The sequence below is a fragment of the Semicossyphus pulcher genome, unplaced genomic scaffold (genome assembly GCF_022749685.1).
Source record: "Semicossyphus pulcher isolate SPU_LCO1_2020_fin unplaced genomic scaffold, fSemPul1.0.p SCAF_17, whole genome shotgun sequence".
Taxonomy (NCBI): Eukaryota; Metazoa; Chordata; class Actinopteri; order Labriformes; family Labridae; genus Semicossyphus; species Semicossyphus pulcher.
The window spans coordinates 13,721,110-13,737,374 of record NW_027211681.1 but is presented as its reverse complement, the minus strand read 5'-3'; the positions used below and the strand labels follow the sequence as shown (position 1 = coordinate 13,737,374).

Genomic DNA, 16,265 nt, shown 5'->3' with positions numbered 1-16,265 from the left:
AATATTTAAAGAAAAGCTGCTTTAGTGTTTTTTAAACGTGTGCCCGGCACGTGGTGCGGCAGAGGCTTACTGTAAGTCAGAAACATCGTCCACTGCCAGACACTTAATCAGAGTTCTGTTCAGGATATAAAATATTCTCATGTGGGAGGTGCATGTGAAATTACAGGAGCAGCTCTAAAAGAGAGACGCCAGGGAGCTGAACTTTGTTTACAAGAGCAGCTGACGGCTTCACGGAGCTTCTGGCTTGTGTGTTTGCCAGCTTCATTAGGCCTTTGGGCTTCATCTGGAGCATTCACTGCTTCATGTGTCGTGGCTAAATTACTCTATAATTCCTTCATCATTTCTGACAAGTTATTTTGATCCATTAAACTCTCTAAATTATCTGCATGCTTTTACATGCTCAGCTACGAATGACCTACAAATCAGCTCATGTTCTGCAGCCAGTGTTTTTCTCATTTGGCTGCTGTCCTCCCTCTTCTTTTATTCAGCTCAGCCTGCGCTCTGCCATCATGATGTTCATCTCCGAGTTGTACTGAGTGTATTCCCGCCGGCCCTTCTGAGCCGAGCAGCACGTGTTTGGCTGCAGCGTGTTTTCTCCGTCTGAGCTCCACAGACCCACTTCCCTGCTGCCGCCTGCCATCGCTCTGAAATATAGGTTACAGCAGGCTTTAGTCACCCCATGTGCGCGCCCACACACACACTGCAGAGATGCATGCACGCTGCACAGCGGTTCAGCTGAGGCTGGCCAATCGTGCAAGCTTTAATCTGATGTGGAGGTTTCTGTTTTTCTCCTAATGTGGCGGCAGATGATGGCATTAGAATCTGCTGGAATATTCTAGTAGATTTGGGTTGCGGGATGCTCCATTTGTGAAACTAGGTAGAGATGTTCTCTGTGCAGATCAAGGACAGACATGTGCTGTTTATCTTTTGTCCACATCTGGAGCGTCTGATCTTGTAGCCTCATTTTGTCTCGGAGGCCAAAATCTGCTTCATTTTCCTCTCGAAAACAGCCGCTGGTGGAAATGATCTGTGCACTAGAATGTCACAGTGGACGTTTAACCTCGTTACAGATGTATTTCAGGCCCATTTTTCTCAACATGTGGTCGACTACTTTTCAGTTTCTGTCCATGCAGCTGAAATGGTTTGGCTCATCTTTATCAAGATAATCAGAGTCCTCTCCTGTGGTTTTGTAGCACTATAGTTTTATAATCCCTGACTGGGATCCACTGCAGTGTAACCCAATCATGAGGTCGCCCAGAGCCACTGGCTGTGTTTCGAACTGTCAAGTGAATTTGGAGCAAACATTTGAAGTGTGGCCAAAAATAAAATGCAAACCAGTGTGTTTGTATGGAGAGTTACAAGACTCCCCAGACAAGTTAAGAGTCCTAGACGGGTTAGTGTTGTTAGAATTGGCTCATTGTGCCTTATTTCAAGATGGCCAAAGATCAAAATGAGGAAATACAAATGTGTGGTGCAGTTACCTCAAGCTTTAGCGGGTTTGACATCTCTATAAATTGTGGCAGAGACAGACAGATGTTTTAACATTTAACATCCAACATCACGTGGATGGATTCCTAATGGGGTCTGCTGGGCACGGGCGCAGGGGCCTCAAGACCAGAGCTTCTGTTGAAGGGACAACATTAACATTTATTCTTGTAAAGTCTATGAAACATTTAAATATGCCACAAAAATGTCAGAACACGGAGAGGCAGCACAACCACAGAGAAACACAAATCAACTACAAAGACGAGGATGAGGACCACAAAGAGCCACAACTGGACACAAATTATTATGAAGAGACGGACACAACTACAAAGACACACAAAACGTCTGCAAAGAGACACTGATGACTACAAAGAGGAACAACACAACTGACACCAAACAACTACAAAGATTCACAAATGGATAATAGAGACTTAAGTGTCTACAAGACACTAGAGATAGAATAAATCACAAACTACAAAGGTACTTGAAAGAGCCACAGAGGTACACTTTTGGACCCAAACGACTATAAAGAAACACAAACCACAAAGAGACACAAATGACTGTAAAGGTAAACAAAAGGACTACAAAGAGACACAACACAACTTGAGAGTGACTTTCAACAACGACAAAGATTCACAAAAGGATCACAAAGAAACAAACTACAAAGAAACATGATGTCTGCAAAAGACACAGATGACTACAAAGAGATGTAACGCAACAAGAAAGTGACACCAAATCACTACAAAGAGACAAAAACATCTGCAAAAAACACAAACTACAAAGATACTTGAAAGGGCCACAGGTGGACACATTGGGACCAAAACCACCTCAAAGAAACACAAACCACTACAAAGACTCGCATGACGGTAAACAAACTGTAAAGATAAACAAAAGGACTACAAAGATACACAAATGGACTACAAAGAGATACAAACAACAACAAAGACTGTTGACAAAAAGACACAGATGACTACCAGAGACGCGGCACAACTGACACCAAACAACTACAAAGATTCACAAATGGATCACAAAGAGAAACTAAGCAGCTACAAAGAGACAAAAAATGCCTGTTAAAAGACACAGATGACTACAAAGAGATGCTACAAGACCCACAAAAGTCACATGGGACAAAAGATGAGTACAAAGACACCAAGTTGACTACAAAGAGATGTAACAAAACTACAGAAAACTACAGAGACACAAAAACAACAACAACAAACACAACAACAAAATGCAAAAGAAACAAAAAGACACAAAATGCCGACAAATGACGCAACTGCAAGTCTTCCTTATGTAGGAGGGTTTGAAGGCTTTGAGGCCTATGTTCTCATAACCTGCCCATGAAACATCTCATCCACTTCTTTAACTCTTTGTAATTAAATAATTATTTGATTAATTATTCTCTATTCGGGGCTCGCTTGTTTTTTCTACTTGAGGCATGACTGTCACATAACACAATCAAAATGGCCTCTTCAGTCCCCCTCTCTGAGTTCAGAACACAGTAGTTTGCATTCATAATGAAATCCCAACTGTTTCTGCTGTATTCAACATCTTTCAGTAAAACAAAGTAAAACCGATCGGACACTTGTGGGCGGACAGTGAAAACATGAAGCTGTTTTTCTCTCCATCTTCCTGCTGGATGAAATGATTGTGAGGCAGCTGGAGAAAAATGACTCACAGGTTGTTGCTAGGTGACAGGATGGTCTAGTTTGCATGTAAGCAGGTCAGATAGTGGACGTATACACTAGGAACACTAAGTGACATGCTCTGCACTTTTGTTTCCATGGCGACGGTGATGTGGAGGCTGCATCTCCAGCTTATCGACGATCAGAAAACATGATTGTACCTGAAGGAAAAGCTGCTGCATGTTTGCAGCCCTGCAGCCAGTTTATTTACTGTATGTCCCTTTCAAACACATCACTGGACAGGTGATTGGCTGAAGACAAGACTCTCTCCTGAGGCTGATCTCATCTGTCAAACCTCCAAATCAGTGACTGTTGTTAAGCATTGTTGCATTGAAGCATTTACCTGAAGCTGTTGTTGTTGTCTGCTGCTGCATGGGGAGCGATGTGATGCAGTTCCAAACAAACACTACATGATACTGTTCTGTTGATTTTTGGGGCTATAGTGATATATATAAATATAAATATATACATATAGGTATTTAGGTCATCTTAAAACTGATGCAATAGCAAAGTAGCCCCTTTTACACTGCCAGTTTAAGGTGGGATTATTACGCCTTATTTTTAATGAAAAACACACAAAGGCAGAATGGTGGGGCGAAGTCCCACTGGCCTCTGAGCCAGCATCAGAGTTCGAAACAGAGGCGTCAGTGTAAACGGAGGAGGCAGCAGGACAGAACAGCGCTGTGTGTGTGTGTGTGTCTGTGTGTGTATGTGAAGCTCATGCTGCTTAGTTTTGCATTGTGCATCTTTTGCTTCTTTAACGCCGGAATGTAGTAAAAACACGGGGTGGGCTTGGTTCGGTGTAAAATGGCAAAGGCGGTGTAACGGCAGAGTTTCATCGCGGCGCTGTGGCGGAAATCGCGATGTAAAAAGAATGGCTAGGAATGGCGCTGCAACGGCCCAAACGGTTTCCATTAGAAGAAACAGGCTGCACATTCTCTTGTCAATAATAAACCTGTTACACCGAGCGCCCCTACAGGCCTGAAGTACTTCGTTTCTGTATTTCCAGTGTGTTCAATGTTTTGAGTTTGTTTTGGCTTTTTGCACGTTTCTGTGTTTGCATTTGTTTTGGACTTGATACTTGATGATTGCTTTTGTCTTATCGGGTATTGGGGCTGCACAATTAATTATATCAGTGAAATCACAATAAAGCCAAGTGAAATATCCAGATCCCAGTGAATGATTTTGAATGGTAATATTGGTCATCCCAGCATGACTATTTCCCTTATCCTGCAGCCCTATTTGATTTGAACCCGACCACTAGAGGGCATAAACCTGCAGTGTCCCTGGTTTCATGCTCAGGAAATCATCATCTAAGTTTTAAATATTCCAGCTGGTTATTATTCTTAATGTGTTCCATTATTGGATGCCAATTGAAGCTCCAGCTCTGCAAAATCTAAACTACATTAAAAGCAAACCCGGAACCGAACCTCTGCTGGAATCTCCCTCTTGGACTATATTTTTGGTCTATTTGAGTAATCAGTCAATACAGCAGATAAAGACGGCTACCTGCAGAGTGTGTTTGTTTAGCTGTCCCTGTTTTCCCGCTAGGTTGGCACACGTTTCCGTCCTGCAAACACACATACAGACGAGTAATCCAGCTTTAATCTGCCTCTGAGCAGGCGGTGTTTAATTTGGACAGCAGGACTCGGGCGTACAGTAATCTCGCCGTTCTGTGCCTCCACCGGCTCAGTCTGTGTGTCTGTGTTCACAAGGGAGCCTATTAAAGATGGACCCTCTTAATCTAATTAAGCTTTGATGTTTTTACTCTGTGATCCGTTAATAGTTATAATTTGAGTTGTTTGCAGCCTGTTAGTCGTAGATCAGAAGTGCGGTACCTGCAGGATTATTATTAGTGTCATCCTTGTCACAGATAGGGAGTCACAGGAGCGCCATAAAAAAATAGATGTGTAAAATAATAATGAAAAGTTAATTTACGTATTGTATTGGAATTTTTTATTTATTTATGTGGATATATCGTTAGTTTTGTTTTGTAAAAATTAAACATAAAAAATATGTATGTGAAAATAAAGGAAAATGTTCTGTTTTATTTTATTTTTTATATTTAAACTTAATTTATTTATTATTCATCTTTAAATTTAACAATTTAATTTAAATTGTATGAAAGAAAAAAATACATTTTATTTTTATATTTTTACAGATGTTTTTTTACTCTTAAAATGAATGAATAAAATTATTTGAAAGAAAATATTTAACAAAGAGAACATACTGATTAGTTTGCTTAAATAAATAAATTTGTTAAAAATGGATTTTAAACCTGAACCCGGCAAATAATGTGAAAATAAATGAAGTTATTTTATATTTCATTTGTTTGTATATCGCCACATATTTTTATTTACCTCTTCATTATAACACTTATTCATCTTTAATCTTTTATTGTTATTTTCTAATTCTTTTACCCTTTTTCAGGGAACTCCTTTGACTCGATAAGCAACACGGCAGTCTGTGTATTGTGTGAACGTGTGGTTTGATGAACACCTCCAAATAAAGGAGCCAAAGTTAAACAATTCTTTGTTTTCAAAGCCCCCACTCCTCCCACACCTGACCCTGTTCCTCCTCTCACTCCATCACTGTGTTTTCTGATTACAAACAGCAGACTGAGTCATCGTGAGGCTGGTACACATGAGATGGCTGACATGATAGATATACTGATTTATATAAAAATATATAATAAATATACTCAACTGCTGAAATTCAGCAGTCTCCAACTCACAGGACGATCCCCTCTGGTATCATACATCATGGAGGCCATCTTACTGTGTACTGAAGGATACTCATGACACACTCCATGTCTGCTCTCCTCCTGTAACGTGCTGTGCATGCTAACCGTGTTGTTTCTCTCTCAGTCTGGGCTCAGCAGCTCTGCATGACTGCCTGGCAGACTCCAGGTACTAACCACCATCACCAGCACTCACACAGAGACACACGCCACCTGAGACGTGTGGCATGCCCTATTATTTATATATGTATATATATATATATATATATATATGTATATATATGTATGTATATATATATGTATGTATATATATATATATGTATATATATATATATGTATATGTATATATATATATATATATATATATATATATATATATATATATATATATATATATATGTATATGTATATATATATATATATATATATATATATATATATGTATATGTATATGTATGTATATGTATGTATATGTATATGTATGTATATGTATATGTATATGTATGTATATGTATATGTATATGTATATATATATATGTATATATATATATGTATATGTATATATATATATATGTATATGTATATATATATATATATGTATATGTATATGTATATATATATATATATGTATATGTATATATATATATTTTTTTTTAGTGTAACAAAGATTAATAGGTAAAAAAGAACGTTTTGGAATCGCTGCAGTACATCTCATCAGCCAGGCTGAAATGGTTACAATGTAATCCTCAGGGATTATTGCACCAATCAAAGTACGTCTATTAAAAGAGCTTGTTTTCCCACAGACAGGCTCAGACAGTTATTCAAAGTGTCTGACAACATTACAGAAAGGATCCCTACAAAGATGGACGTTTTAAGCCGTGACGTTTCTCTCCTCAAAGCCACCAGACTCCATTCACAAAAACAGTAATTTTCTGTCTACTGCAGCTTTAATCAGTTAGTTTTTATGTCCTATTATGTGTGACACAAATATTGTGTTGGGCCCAAACTAACCATTCAAGACTCCAAAGTAAAAAAAAATAAAACAAGCTAACTGACTGATTAAGGCAGCGGTGGACCAGCAACTCCTGTTTTCTGCATGGTAACATTACCGTTTTTGTTAATGGAGTTTGGTGGTTACAAAGAGCGATGTAGCAGCTGTTTCTGGTTTCAAACGGAGCGTCTTATAGGGATCCTTTTTCTTATATTTCAGACAGAATAACAATCTGAGTGACAAAAACAAGAACTTTTAGTGGACGTACTTTGATCCGGCGCTTTTGTCCCCAAGAATTACATCGCAGCCGTTTAGAGTCTGTTTCACGTTTGCCATCTCAAGTAATCTACTGGAGCAAGAACCTATTGGTCATTTATACCCCAAAATCTGTGTACCTGGGTTTAAAATACCAGAGTTCTACTTTAAACGATGTTTTAAAATGGATTATATGAAATAAAAATGAGCTTTTTATCATCTTTGTTGAAGAGAACTCATAAGCTCTAATTCTTCGAATGCCTTATATATGTGTGCAATTCCATCTGAGGGATGCATTTCTGCAACATGTTGTCACCGCCTCATTTTTCTGCACCCGCCAACTTTTTCACACCCTGTATTAATAATCAGAGCGTCCTGTTCTGCTAATAAAGGTGTCAAGATGCATTAAATCTGCTATTTATCAGGATACACTGAAACTCCTGCTGTGTGTGAGTGATGAATCTGCAGCTCTGTGTGCTCCAGAAATACTGTTCAACTAAGAGTAACCTCAAAAGAGAGACAGTGTCTGACTCCTGCTTGTCCTTCAGTGGCTGATGTTCTTCAGAGCGATCAGGATGTTTGTTTCTGTCTTTAGTTGCCTCGTTGATTGAAGGCGTGTGAGTGTTTAACAGCTTTCAATTCGACTGATGCGCAAATGCCAGCGTGAGCTAATGAATTTCTGTTCGCCTAACCACCCTCCTGCTGAAGTGCACAGCAGTCAGATCCATTTCAATTGCGTTCGACCTTCACTGTTCCTGACCTGCGTGCTCTGATCACAGACTGACACAGACCAGCATGCTCTGCTCGTTGGCTGCCAGTAGGGGGCGGTGTCTTTAAGGAAGTCACTGCAAGCCTGAGGGCCGTGTTGACCTTCCTGAGCAGCAGCACAGACGCACAGTCTCAATGGTGGTCTGATGGTCTCAATGTGCTGGTTTATTTAATGCTCCTCTTTTTACTACATGCACTAAAAAATAAAGCAAAAACAAGAGTCGGACTAAATCCTTTGTGTGTAGATGTAAGTGCATGGGTGATAATGAAAACGTTACAGCCTCTTAACACATATGCAGGATGCACCCATATTTTAACAATGCTAAAATGTAGATAAACTAAACTATGTAAATAAGCTAAAATGCAGCTTCTACATTGAACATTTTGACTGCACGTCTACACAAAAATCTTTTTCACTACACATTAAATTATTCAGAGGCTTTCTAGCAGGTGTGATCCGTCAGGGAGCCCGGCTGTCTGTGGGCGAGAGGAGCTTGTCAGATGTCCTTGCAGCTCCGTGTGAGCTGATTTATGTTGATTATCGCTCTGTGAGATCTTTCAAATCCGTCATCGAGTGTGGTGGCAGGTTTGATGAAGACCGTAACAAAGAGGATTTATGGGCCCTCTTTTAACTTATTTCGGGGTGAAAAGACAACAGGTACAAATAGTCTGCGATTTGCTCCAGTAGATTGATTTAGCCGGCAGCAGCAGCAGCGTTTTCTTTCAGGACAAATGGACCAGACTCCATTGACAAATACAGGTTTTTTTTCACTCATAGAACATGGGAGTTTCTGTGTTACCGCAGCTTTAATCAGCTAGTTTGTTTGTTTGCAACCTAACCGCTTAAAACGACAAAGTCGCACAACAACATGAGTGTTCATTTTGGCAGCTATTTTGGATTCAGTCTTTAGATGAAAATGCTTTTTAGTTTGAGTCACATTTTAGTTTATCGTTTTATTCTAGTTTCTCTCCTCGTTTTTACCTGTTTGCTTCAGGTAAAATTAACACTTTAAATTTCAGCTGATCATCCAAACAGTAAAAGAACGATGAGGACTCAGCATTTAAATAAAACTTTTCATCATCGATTCTCATTTAAACAGTCTGACTGAAGCAGACAGCCGGTGATCGCTCCTATATGTGTGCAGAAGAAGCGTCACATGATGCTTAACACGCCCCTTTCCTTGTGAACGCACACAGAGGCTGAAGCAGAAATCATTAACAGAGAAAGTTCATCACCACCTTCATGATACCTGTTATCTTTCACTGGGGCTTGAGGCTAACATTCTGGTCTCGTCTCGTTAAGAAAACAGAACATACGTGTCGTCAGAGTTTTGATTGTCAAAGATCTAATTTTAGCTCGTCAACGTCTCGTCTTCGTCATGGAAAAAAGGTCGCTGATGAACATTTATCGTCATAATTTTTGTTAACGAAATTAACACTGAACAGTACAAACAGAGTAACCAGTTGTGGAAGCAGTAGACCTTTCTGTGATGTTGTCGCAATCTGAGCAAAAACAAGAACTTTTAGTTGACCTACTTTGATCGGGCTCATTTGCACACTAGGATTACCTTCGATACATTACCACCTGAAGCGATCAGTTGGAGCAATTTCAAAGCTGTTTGTACCTTTTAGTCATTTAGACCCAACATGTGTAAAAATATCAACATTTCCATTCAAGTTTTACTCAACTCTGAAGTACAGTGAGCTTTACTTCCAGTCAGAGACTGACCAATAAAAAAAGGAAGGATGGAGGGAACACATGGGAGAGAGAAGAAGAGTGATGTTTTACAGGGAAAGGAGGAGAGCAGAGGAGGAGACACAGGAGATGTGTGTTGATCTCTGTAATTGCTTTGTGTCTGGTAATGCACTCCTTAATGCACACTCAGGGCCCATCACACACACACACACACACACACACTGACTGGCCATCATTACCACGCAATCCCAGGATGCATCAGTCTCCAACAGTCAGCAGGGCGTGTTCTTGTTTACCAGATGAGAGTGGATGTTGACGTGTGTGTTATATGTTTTTGTGTTCATGTTTTATTGTCTTTCTTTTGTTTGTTGAGTGTTTGTGTGTGTGAAAACCATGTTGAATGTTGTACCTGTCGCCCACAAACTAAGAGGTCGTCGTTCTCTTGCAGTGGACAAAAACAAACCCCGGGAGCCTCCAGCGAGACCCACCAACACCAGCAGCAGCTCACAGGGAGCAGCAGCAGCAGCAGCGGTGCCTGCAGGAGGAACCAACCAGAACCAGCAGCAACCTCCGCCTGACCTGGTATGCCTCCTCTTCTTCTTTGGGATTTAAGCTTTAACATGGAGACTCAGCTTAAACTGAGCAAGAGAGTTGACCCTTTATTTCTCTTGGTGGTTCCAGAGTAGCTGCATATGCTAATGCTAACCAGTGCTTACGTTTAACAGACATTTTTGAATTGGACACAGGTTGAACGCACATTTATTTATAATACAGTAAATCTCTGTATATCTTCTGCTCGTGTTAAAGGGTACTTCTTGTATCTTTAAACTGGGGCACCTTCTTTATGTACGTCAGTGTCAGACTGGATGTAATTGCTTCAGTGTATTTCTTTGGGGCAAATGTTCCAGATCAAAGTACATCGACTAAAAGGTCTCGTTGTTGCCTCTTAACGGCTCAGATTGTTATTAAATCTTTGTGCAAAGGATTGCTTCAGACCTTTTTTGTTAAGGTAAGATCCTTTTCAACCAGAAACAACTGTTACATCGCTTCTTTTAAAAGCCACCAGACTCCATTAACAAAAACAGTAATTTTATAATGCACAACACAGCAGTTGCTGCTCAGTTCCAGTTGTTTGTTTTGTGTTATTGTGCGACTTCAGTGATTAAATCGGTTAGTTCAGATCACACAGAATATTTTTTTTAACACAAAAAATTAAACGTTGAAGCAAAGCAGTAGACTACCAACTCCTGTGTTCTTTGAGGTGAAATATCTGTTTTTGCACAGGGAGTCTGGTGGCTTTGAAGAGAGTGACAAGAAAAGTCTGTTTCTCTTGTCATTATCTGCAGATGATACTTTCTGTCAAGTTGTCAGACACTTTAAATAACAATCTGAGTCTGTTGAGGGCATAAACAAGAACTCTTAGTGGACTTACTTTCATTGGGCCCATTTGCCCCAAAATACGCTTCAGCCATTACAGCCTGTTTCGGGGCTGCCAGCTGAAGCAATCTGATGGAGCAATTCCTAAACTTTTTGTACCTTTTAATTATTTGTTTTTTTAACATTATTTAACTTAATTTTATAAAAATCATGTAACATGATTGTTGTCTGTCTTGATTTGTTTGTGTTGTTTCCAACACTAGGTACCGGACGTGGTGAATGCTAATGCACCAGTGACACCAGTACCTGCCCCCGATACCACCAACACTGGATCAGGAACCACTGGATCATCTGGTCTTGGGTTCAAAGCAAGAACAGCGTCACGATCCAGCCCCAGAACTGGATCCCGCCTGCAGAATGCCTCCAGGCCGGCCGCAGGTGGAGCTGCTGTTGTGGCCGACGGGACTAAAGCGAACCAGAGCAAAGAGCAGGCAGAGAAGAAGAACCAGGCCATCAGCCAGCTGAGGAAGCTGCTGGTCCAGGGCAATAAGAGGGTGGAGGCTCTGGCTACAGTCATCCAACATCTCTTCACCGAGGTATTTATATGTTAATGATGATAATGATGGTGTCCTCATAACCAATGTTTGTGTGATGATTTGGATCTTCACTTTGACTTGTGTTGATTCTTAAAACATCCAAAGTGAGCTGGAAAGAAAATCCAGCATCTGAGTGTTAATATATCCAGTAGAAGCCAACATTAGCTTCTATGCCTCGTTAGCCTCGTGGCTAGTTAGTGAGCTTTGTTCAGGCTTAGTTTCCTTTTTATAAACTCATATTAGTGCTTTGGAAAACAATACGTTTGTAAAAGAATTAGAAAATAAATGTTTAATGTAAAGAGGACAAAATTTAAAACAGAAAAATGTGGAAATATAAAGACAAATAAAATATAAAAGAATGATTTTTAGCATTTATTTTTTCATTTATTTCTGTATGTGTATTTAAATATATTTAAAATAGTGGATTTACATTAATTTACTTGTATCTTGTCTTTCATCAGTAAGCAATTATTTTATTTTTTTAAATAGATTTATATTCGTCTTAATTTATTGTCAAAATAAAGGGATAAAAATAAATAGATAAGCAAATACATATATATATAAATCAAAGAATATAGAGAAGAAACAGATGTAATTACATGAATACAGAAATAAATGAATATCTTATAAATCTCTAAATAATAAAGAAATAAAGAAATGTCATATTGCTTACAGCTTAATTCTTTGTATTTTTTGTACATATGATATTAACTTTTATTATTTAGTTTATTCCTCTTTATAATCTCACATTTTAGAAATGTACTTATTAATTTCCTTCATCAGCCTTTAAATTTCCACATTTATTTTGTTATTTTACAGATAAATCCTAATTTTGTCCCTCCCGTGACTCCATACTTCTCAAGTAAACTGAGATACATTAACCAGAGTTTAAAGACAAAGCAACAATATTATTCTCATACTTTATTATTTATGCACAGTCAGTTCTAAGTTCTTTAAGTCTGTATGACCAGAACTCCTGCAGGCATTAAAAATGAGGCAGTACAGTTATAGATTCAGCATGAGTACATTTAAATAGCTGCTGTTATTGACAATATTTTGGCCTTTATTCCACCTCCTTTCAGTTAGAAATTAAGTCCTGTTTTTGATATAAGGAGGATGTACATTGTTTTACTTCATGTTGAAGGGTCCCTTTTTCCTCCTCTTTAAAGGCCGATGAGATGGGCGTGTTTGAACATGTTAATACAATATGGTCGAGTGCAGCTTCACTGAGGGGAAATGAGGGGAAACGATCAGCACACCATCCTTCCCCTCTGGCAAATTAAAACAAAGCCTGTAATTAAGGCGTCGCTCGGCTGTTGTTGAAGTGGCGGTGTTGCTTTTTAAGGAGCTGGTCGGGACACTTGACGAGGAGGAGTGGAGGAATGATGGATGTTTTTAGCAAGAAGTGTTGAAGCAGCAGGGAGAGGCTCGTCTGAGTGAACACCAACAACAAGAAGACTGTGTGACTGCGGTTAGCTTTACCTGCAACAAGTGCCTGTCAGAAAGGATGGGCTGTTTACTACAGCTGATGTTACCTAATTAAGGTGTGTTTGTGCGTGTGTGTGTGTTCAACCGTGTCGCATATCTCAAATGCTTTCTCATGTGTGACAGACTTCAGGCTCAGCAGCTCTGTTGTGTGGTTTTTCCCCTCTGTGAGACTGTATTCAGATTTGTTAGGGGGTCTGTGGAGCTAGTTTTTACTGTAGTGGGCTGGTTTATCACAGGTGGAAGGTGATTGGTCCGTTCAGGCACCAGGATGTGTCAATCACAGAGTCCCGGATGTTTGCTCTTTGATTAGATGGACGAGTGATTTTCTGTTTGCAGAGTTTGATACCGTGTGAAATAAAACTGATGGCACACATGAACAGACATTTACACACGTTACTGGAGCCACAATAACCAAAGTGTCATTCAGAATGTAAACCCTCATTAGACTCGTTTCCTCTGTGTGTGAGGAACACTGTTTATTGATCTGTCCTCACTCTGAACGGTCTTTGTCCCGTTTACTTTCTCTTCCTTTCTTCTTCTTCTTCATGTTCTTTGTGTTATTGTTGTTGTTCTTCTACTTCTTCTTCTCATTCTTCTTTCTTCTCTTCCTTCTAGTTCTTCTTTCTTCTTCTTCTTCTTCTTCTTCCATCCTCAGTGCGTGTTAGGTAAGCATAGGGCAGATGTTCACTGTAAAAAGCCAGCAATAAGAAGAAAAGAATCCATAAAATGTGGAAAATATAACTTAAAGTAGCAGAAATATCTTCTAACAGAACAAGAGAATGTCACTAACCAGGATTTCTAAGGTTAGAATATGTGGTGTCAAAGGGCTCACGGATATCTTAAAACGAGTGCTTTATTGTTTTAAATATAAAAGCAGAAATTATATTTAACTGCAACTTGTCGGTACTAAACTACCAGAACCTGTTGTGAAACGGACGTGCGAAGCGTTTTTTCAACATATAAAAGATTTAAAATTAATTTTCTCAACATGTTGAAAAATATTTACAATTCATTTCCGATGTGATTGAAGTTATTATAAATCAGAAATACTTTATTTATCCCCGGAGCGGAATTTATATAATACCAATAGTAATACTATAGTAATGCTATGTAATAATATATTGTGGAGTCATGGAGTTATATCAGGAGTTGCATATAATATAAATGTATGTTTTTGTCTCTATATTTTTGCATTTAAATCTTAAAGAATAAATAAAAGTTGAAATAATATAATAATCTTTTACTTTATTTCTCTTTATATTTCTACATATTTTATTTATTTCTCTTCAGAATCCTGTATTTATTTTCATATTCTTTGACAGATTTTCTTTTTATTTATTAGAACTCCAAACTACCCCCTGTAATTCAAAGACAATAAAATGCATTTTGTGCTTAAAATAAGTTGTCCTGAATAAAACTACTTTTACTATAAATGAGATTGACTTCCTTCCAATAGGAAATTAATCTTGGACAAACACAGTGACAAACTTATAATTAAATTACAATCTCTCTTCAAACCTGCACGGCAAGAGGAGAAATCTTTTCAGACAGAAAATCTGTGATTTAAGATATTTTGTCTTCTCTTGGATTTCATTTTTTACAGCGTACCTGCCTGTGTGTGTCTCTGTGTGAAAGTCACTACTTATCTGTAGAACAACCTGTTATCTGTGTGTGTGTGTGTGTGTGTGTGTGTGTGTGTGTGTGCGTGTGTGTGTGTGCGTGTGTGTGTGTGCGTGAGACTGTTACATAACTCTCAGCACTGGCCTTCATTTGAATAGTTCTGTTAATTAGGACAAATGCCCCCATTTCTGTAGCTGTTTAGGACCACCTGAGAGAGGGGAGCGTTCAGAGTTTTACAGTGCAGGAGCCTTTTGTAGCTTGTTATTGATTAGACTGACGGCTCGTTGGAAAGCAGAGGTGAGGAGGGGGAGGGGGGTGATGGATGTAAGAGAGGGAGGGGTGGAGGAATGCAGCAGCTGCAGTTTGAGCCCTGAAGCTCTTTGACTTGTGCGTCTGAGATGATGTTTGTGTGTTTATATCTGTAGCATGAATACCAGAGTTATCTAATCTGTGCTGCACACTTTAAAGGTGACTGGTGAAAATAAACTGCACACTTGCTGCAGAGCTACTTTCCCTTGGGGGAGGGGAGGGGGGCTGTTTGGTTTCATGAAATGGGTAGAGTCTGGGTGGGTGGGGTTAACCATAAATTCCACTCTTCAAACCCGCACTTGTCCTTTCACTGTCACTTCTTTCTCTGTTTTGGGCACTTTGTGATTGTTTCACATGAATGTGAGTAACAAGTGCAAAGGGCTGCAAAGGAACCGCAATGTTAGAGTTTCTTCAGAGCAAGAAGTCTCTTTTTTTAAGTTAATTTAACAGGCTGGAGTTTATGAAAAACATCTCAAAATAGCCTTTATTAAATGTTCCTGAGATGGTAAAACTCATAAAACCAAAAAGAAACAAATGAGACCTTCTGGAAGTCCATTTACAAAAGAGGAAACCCTGGCAGGGTTTTGTAGTTTTCTTTGAGAGCAACCAGACAGACAGAAGAGGGACTTACAAAGTGGAGCCTCAACTGTTTAGAGTTAACTCAACACAAACCCCAGAGTGCTGGAGATGTAGGGAAGGGGAGGGTACGCTAACTTATGCTCTGATATTCACAAAAATCTTACACAAATCATAGGGTGTGATATCCCTTATTCCCCTGGTCTGTATATTCTGGGGTACCCAGCGTCCCTTAAGCACCTCTCTTCACCTGATGCAGAATATGTGCAGACTGCACTGATGTTGGGGCGTAAGCTAATTGTTTCAGGATGGAAGGCCCCCTCCGCTCCTCCTGTAAATCTCTGCCATAATCATCTAGGTAGACTATCCGTGCTGGAAGGCCGGTCATATAGACTCATGAACAGAGTAGAAAGCTACAATTTGAAATGGGAGCGCTACCTCTCCACCAGTAGGGGTACAGGTGTGGGAATGGAGTGGGTTCAATGAATCCAGCCTTTGATAAAGGTCTAATGTTCTCGCTGCCTTTGGAACCGCCTCACTGCAGCACTCTGTCGCTGTGTTTGTTTTTGACGAGCAACGTCTTGTGTTATTGTGTTTTCTTGTTATTGTTGTCGTTTTCCTTTTTTTTTTCGTTTACTGTTTTTTTTTGTTCCCCAATTGTTGTTGGCTTTAGCGTAGT

At 39.3% G+C, this 16,265-nt stretch overlaps 1 protein-coding gene across 3 annotated transcripts in view; it reads left to right on the top strand.

Moving 5' to 3' along the window:
• Window positions 1–16,265, top strand: part of LOC138594618 (microtubule-associated tumor suppressor 1 homolog) — a 93,035-nt gene that overhangs the window by 59,346 nt on the left and 17,424 nt on the right. For all 3 annotated transcript variants that reach the window (XM_069665776.1, XM_069665777.1, XM_069665775.1), the window contains exons 8-9: window positions 10,069–10,202; window positions 11,261–11,593. In XM_069665776.1, coding sequence (XP_069521877.1) covers window positions 10,069–10,202; window positions 11,261–11,593 — 467 coding nt within the window. The remainder of the gene's footprint in view (window positions 1–10,068; window positions 10,203–11,260; window positions 11,594–16,265) is intronic.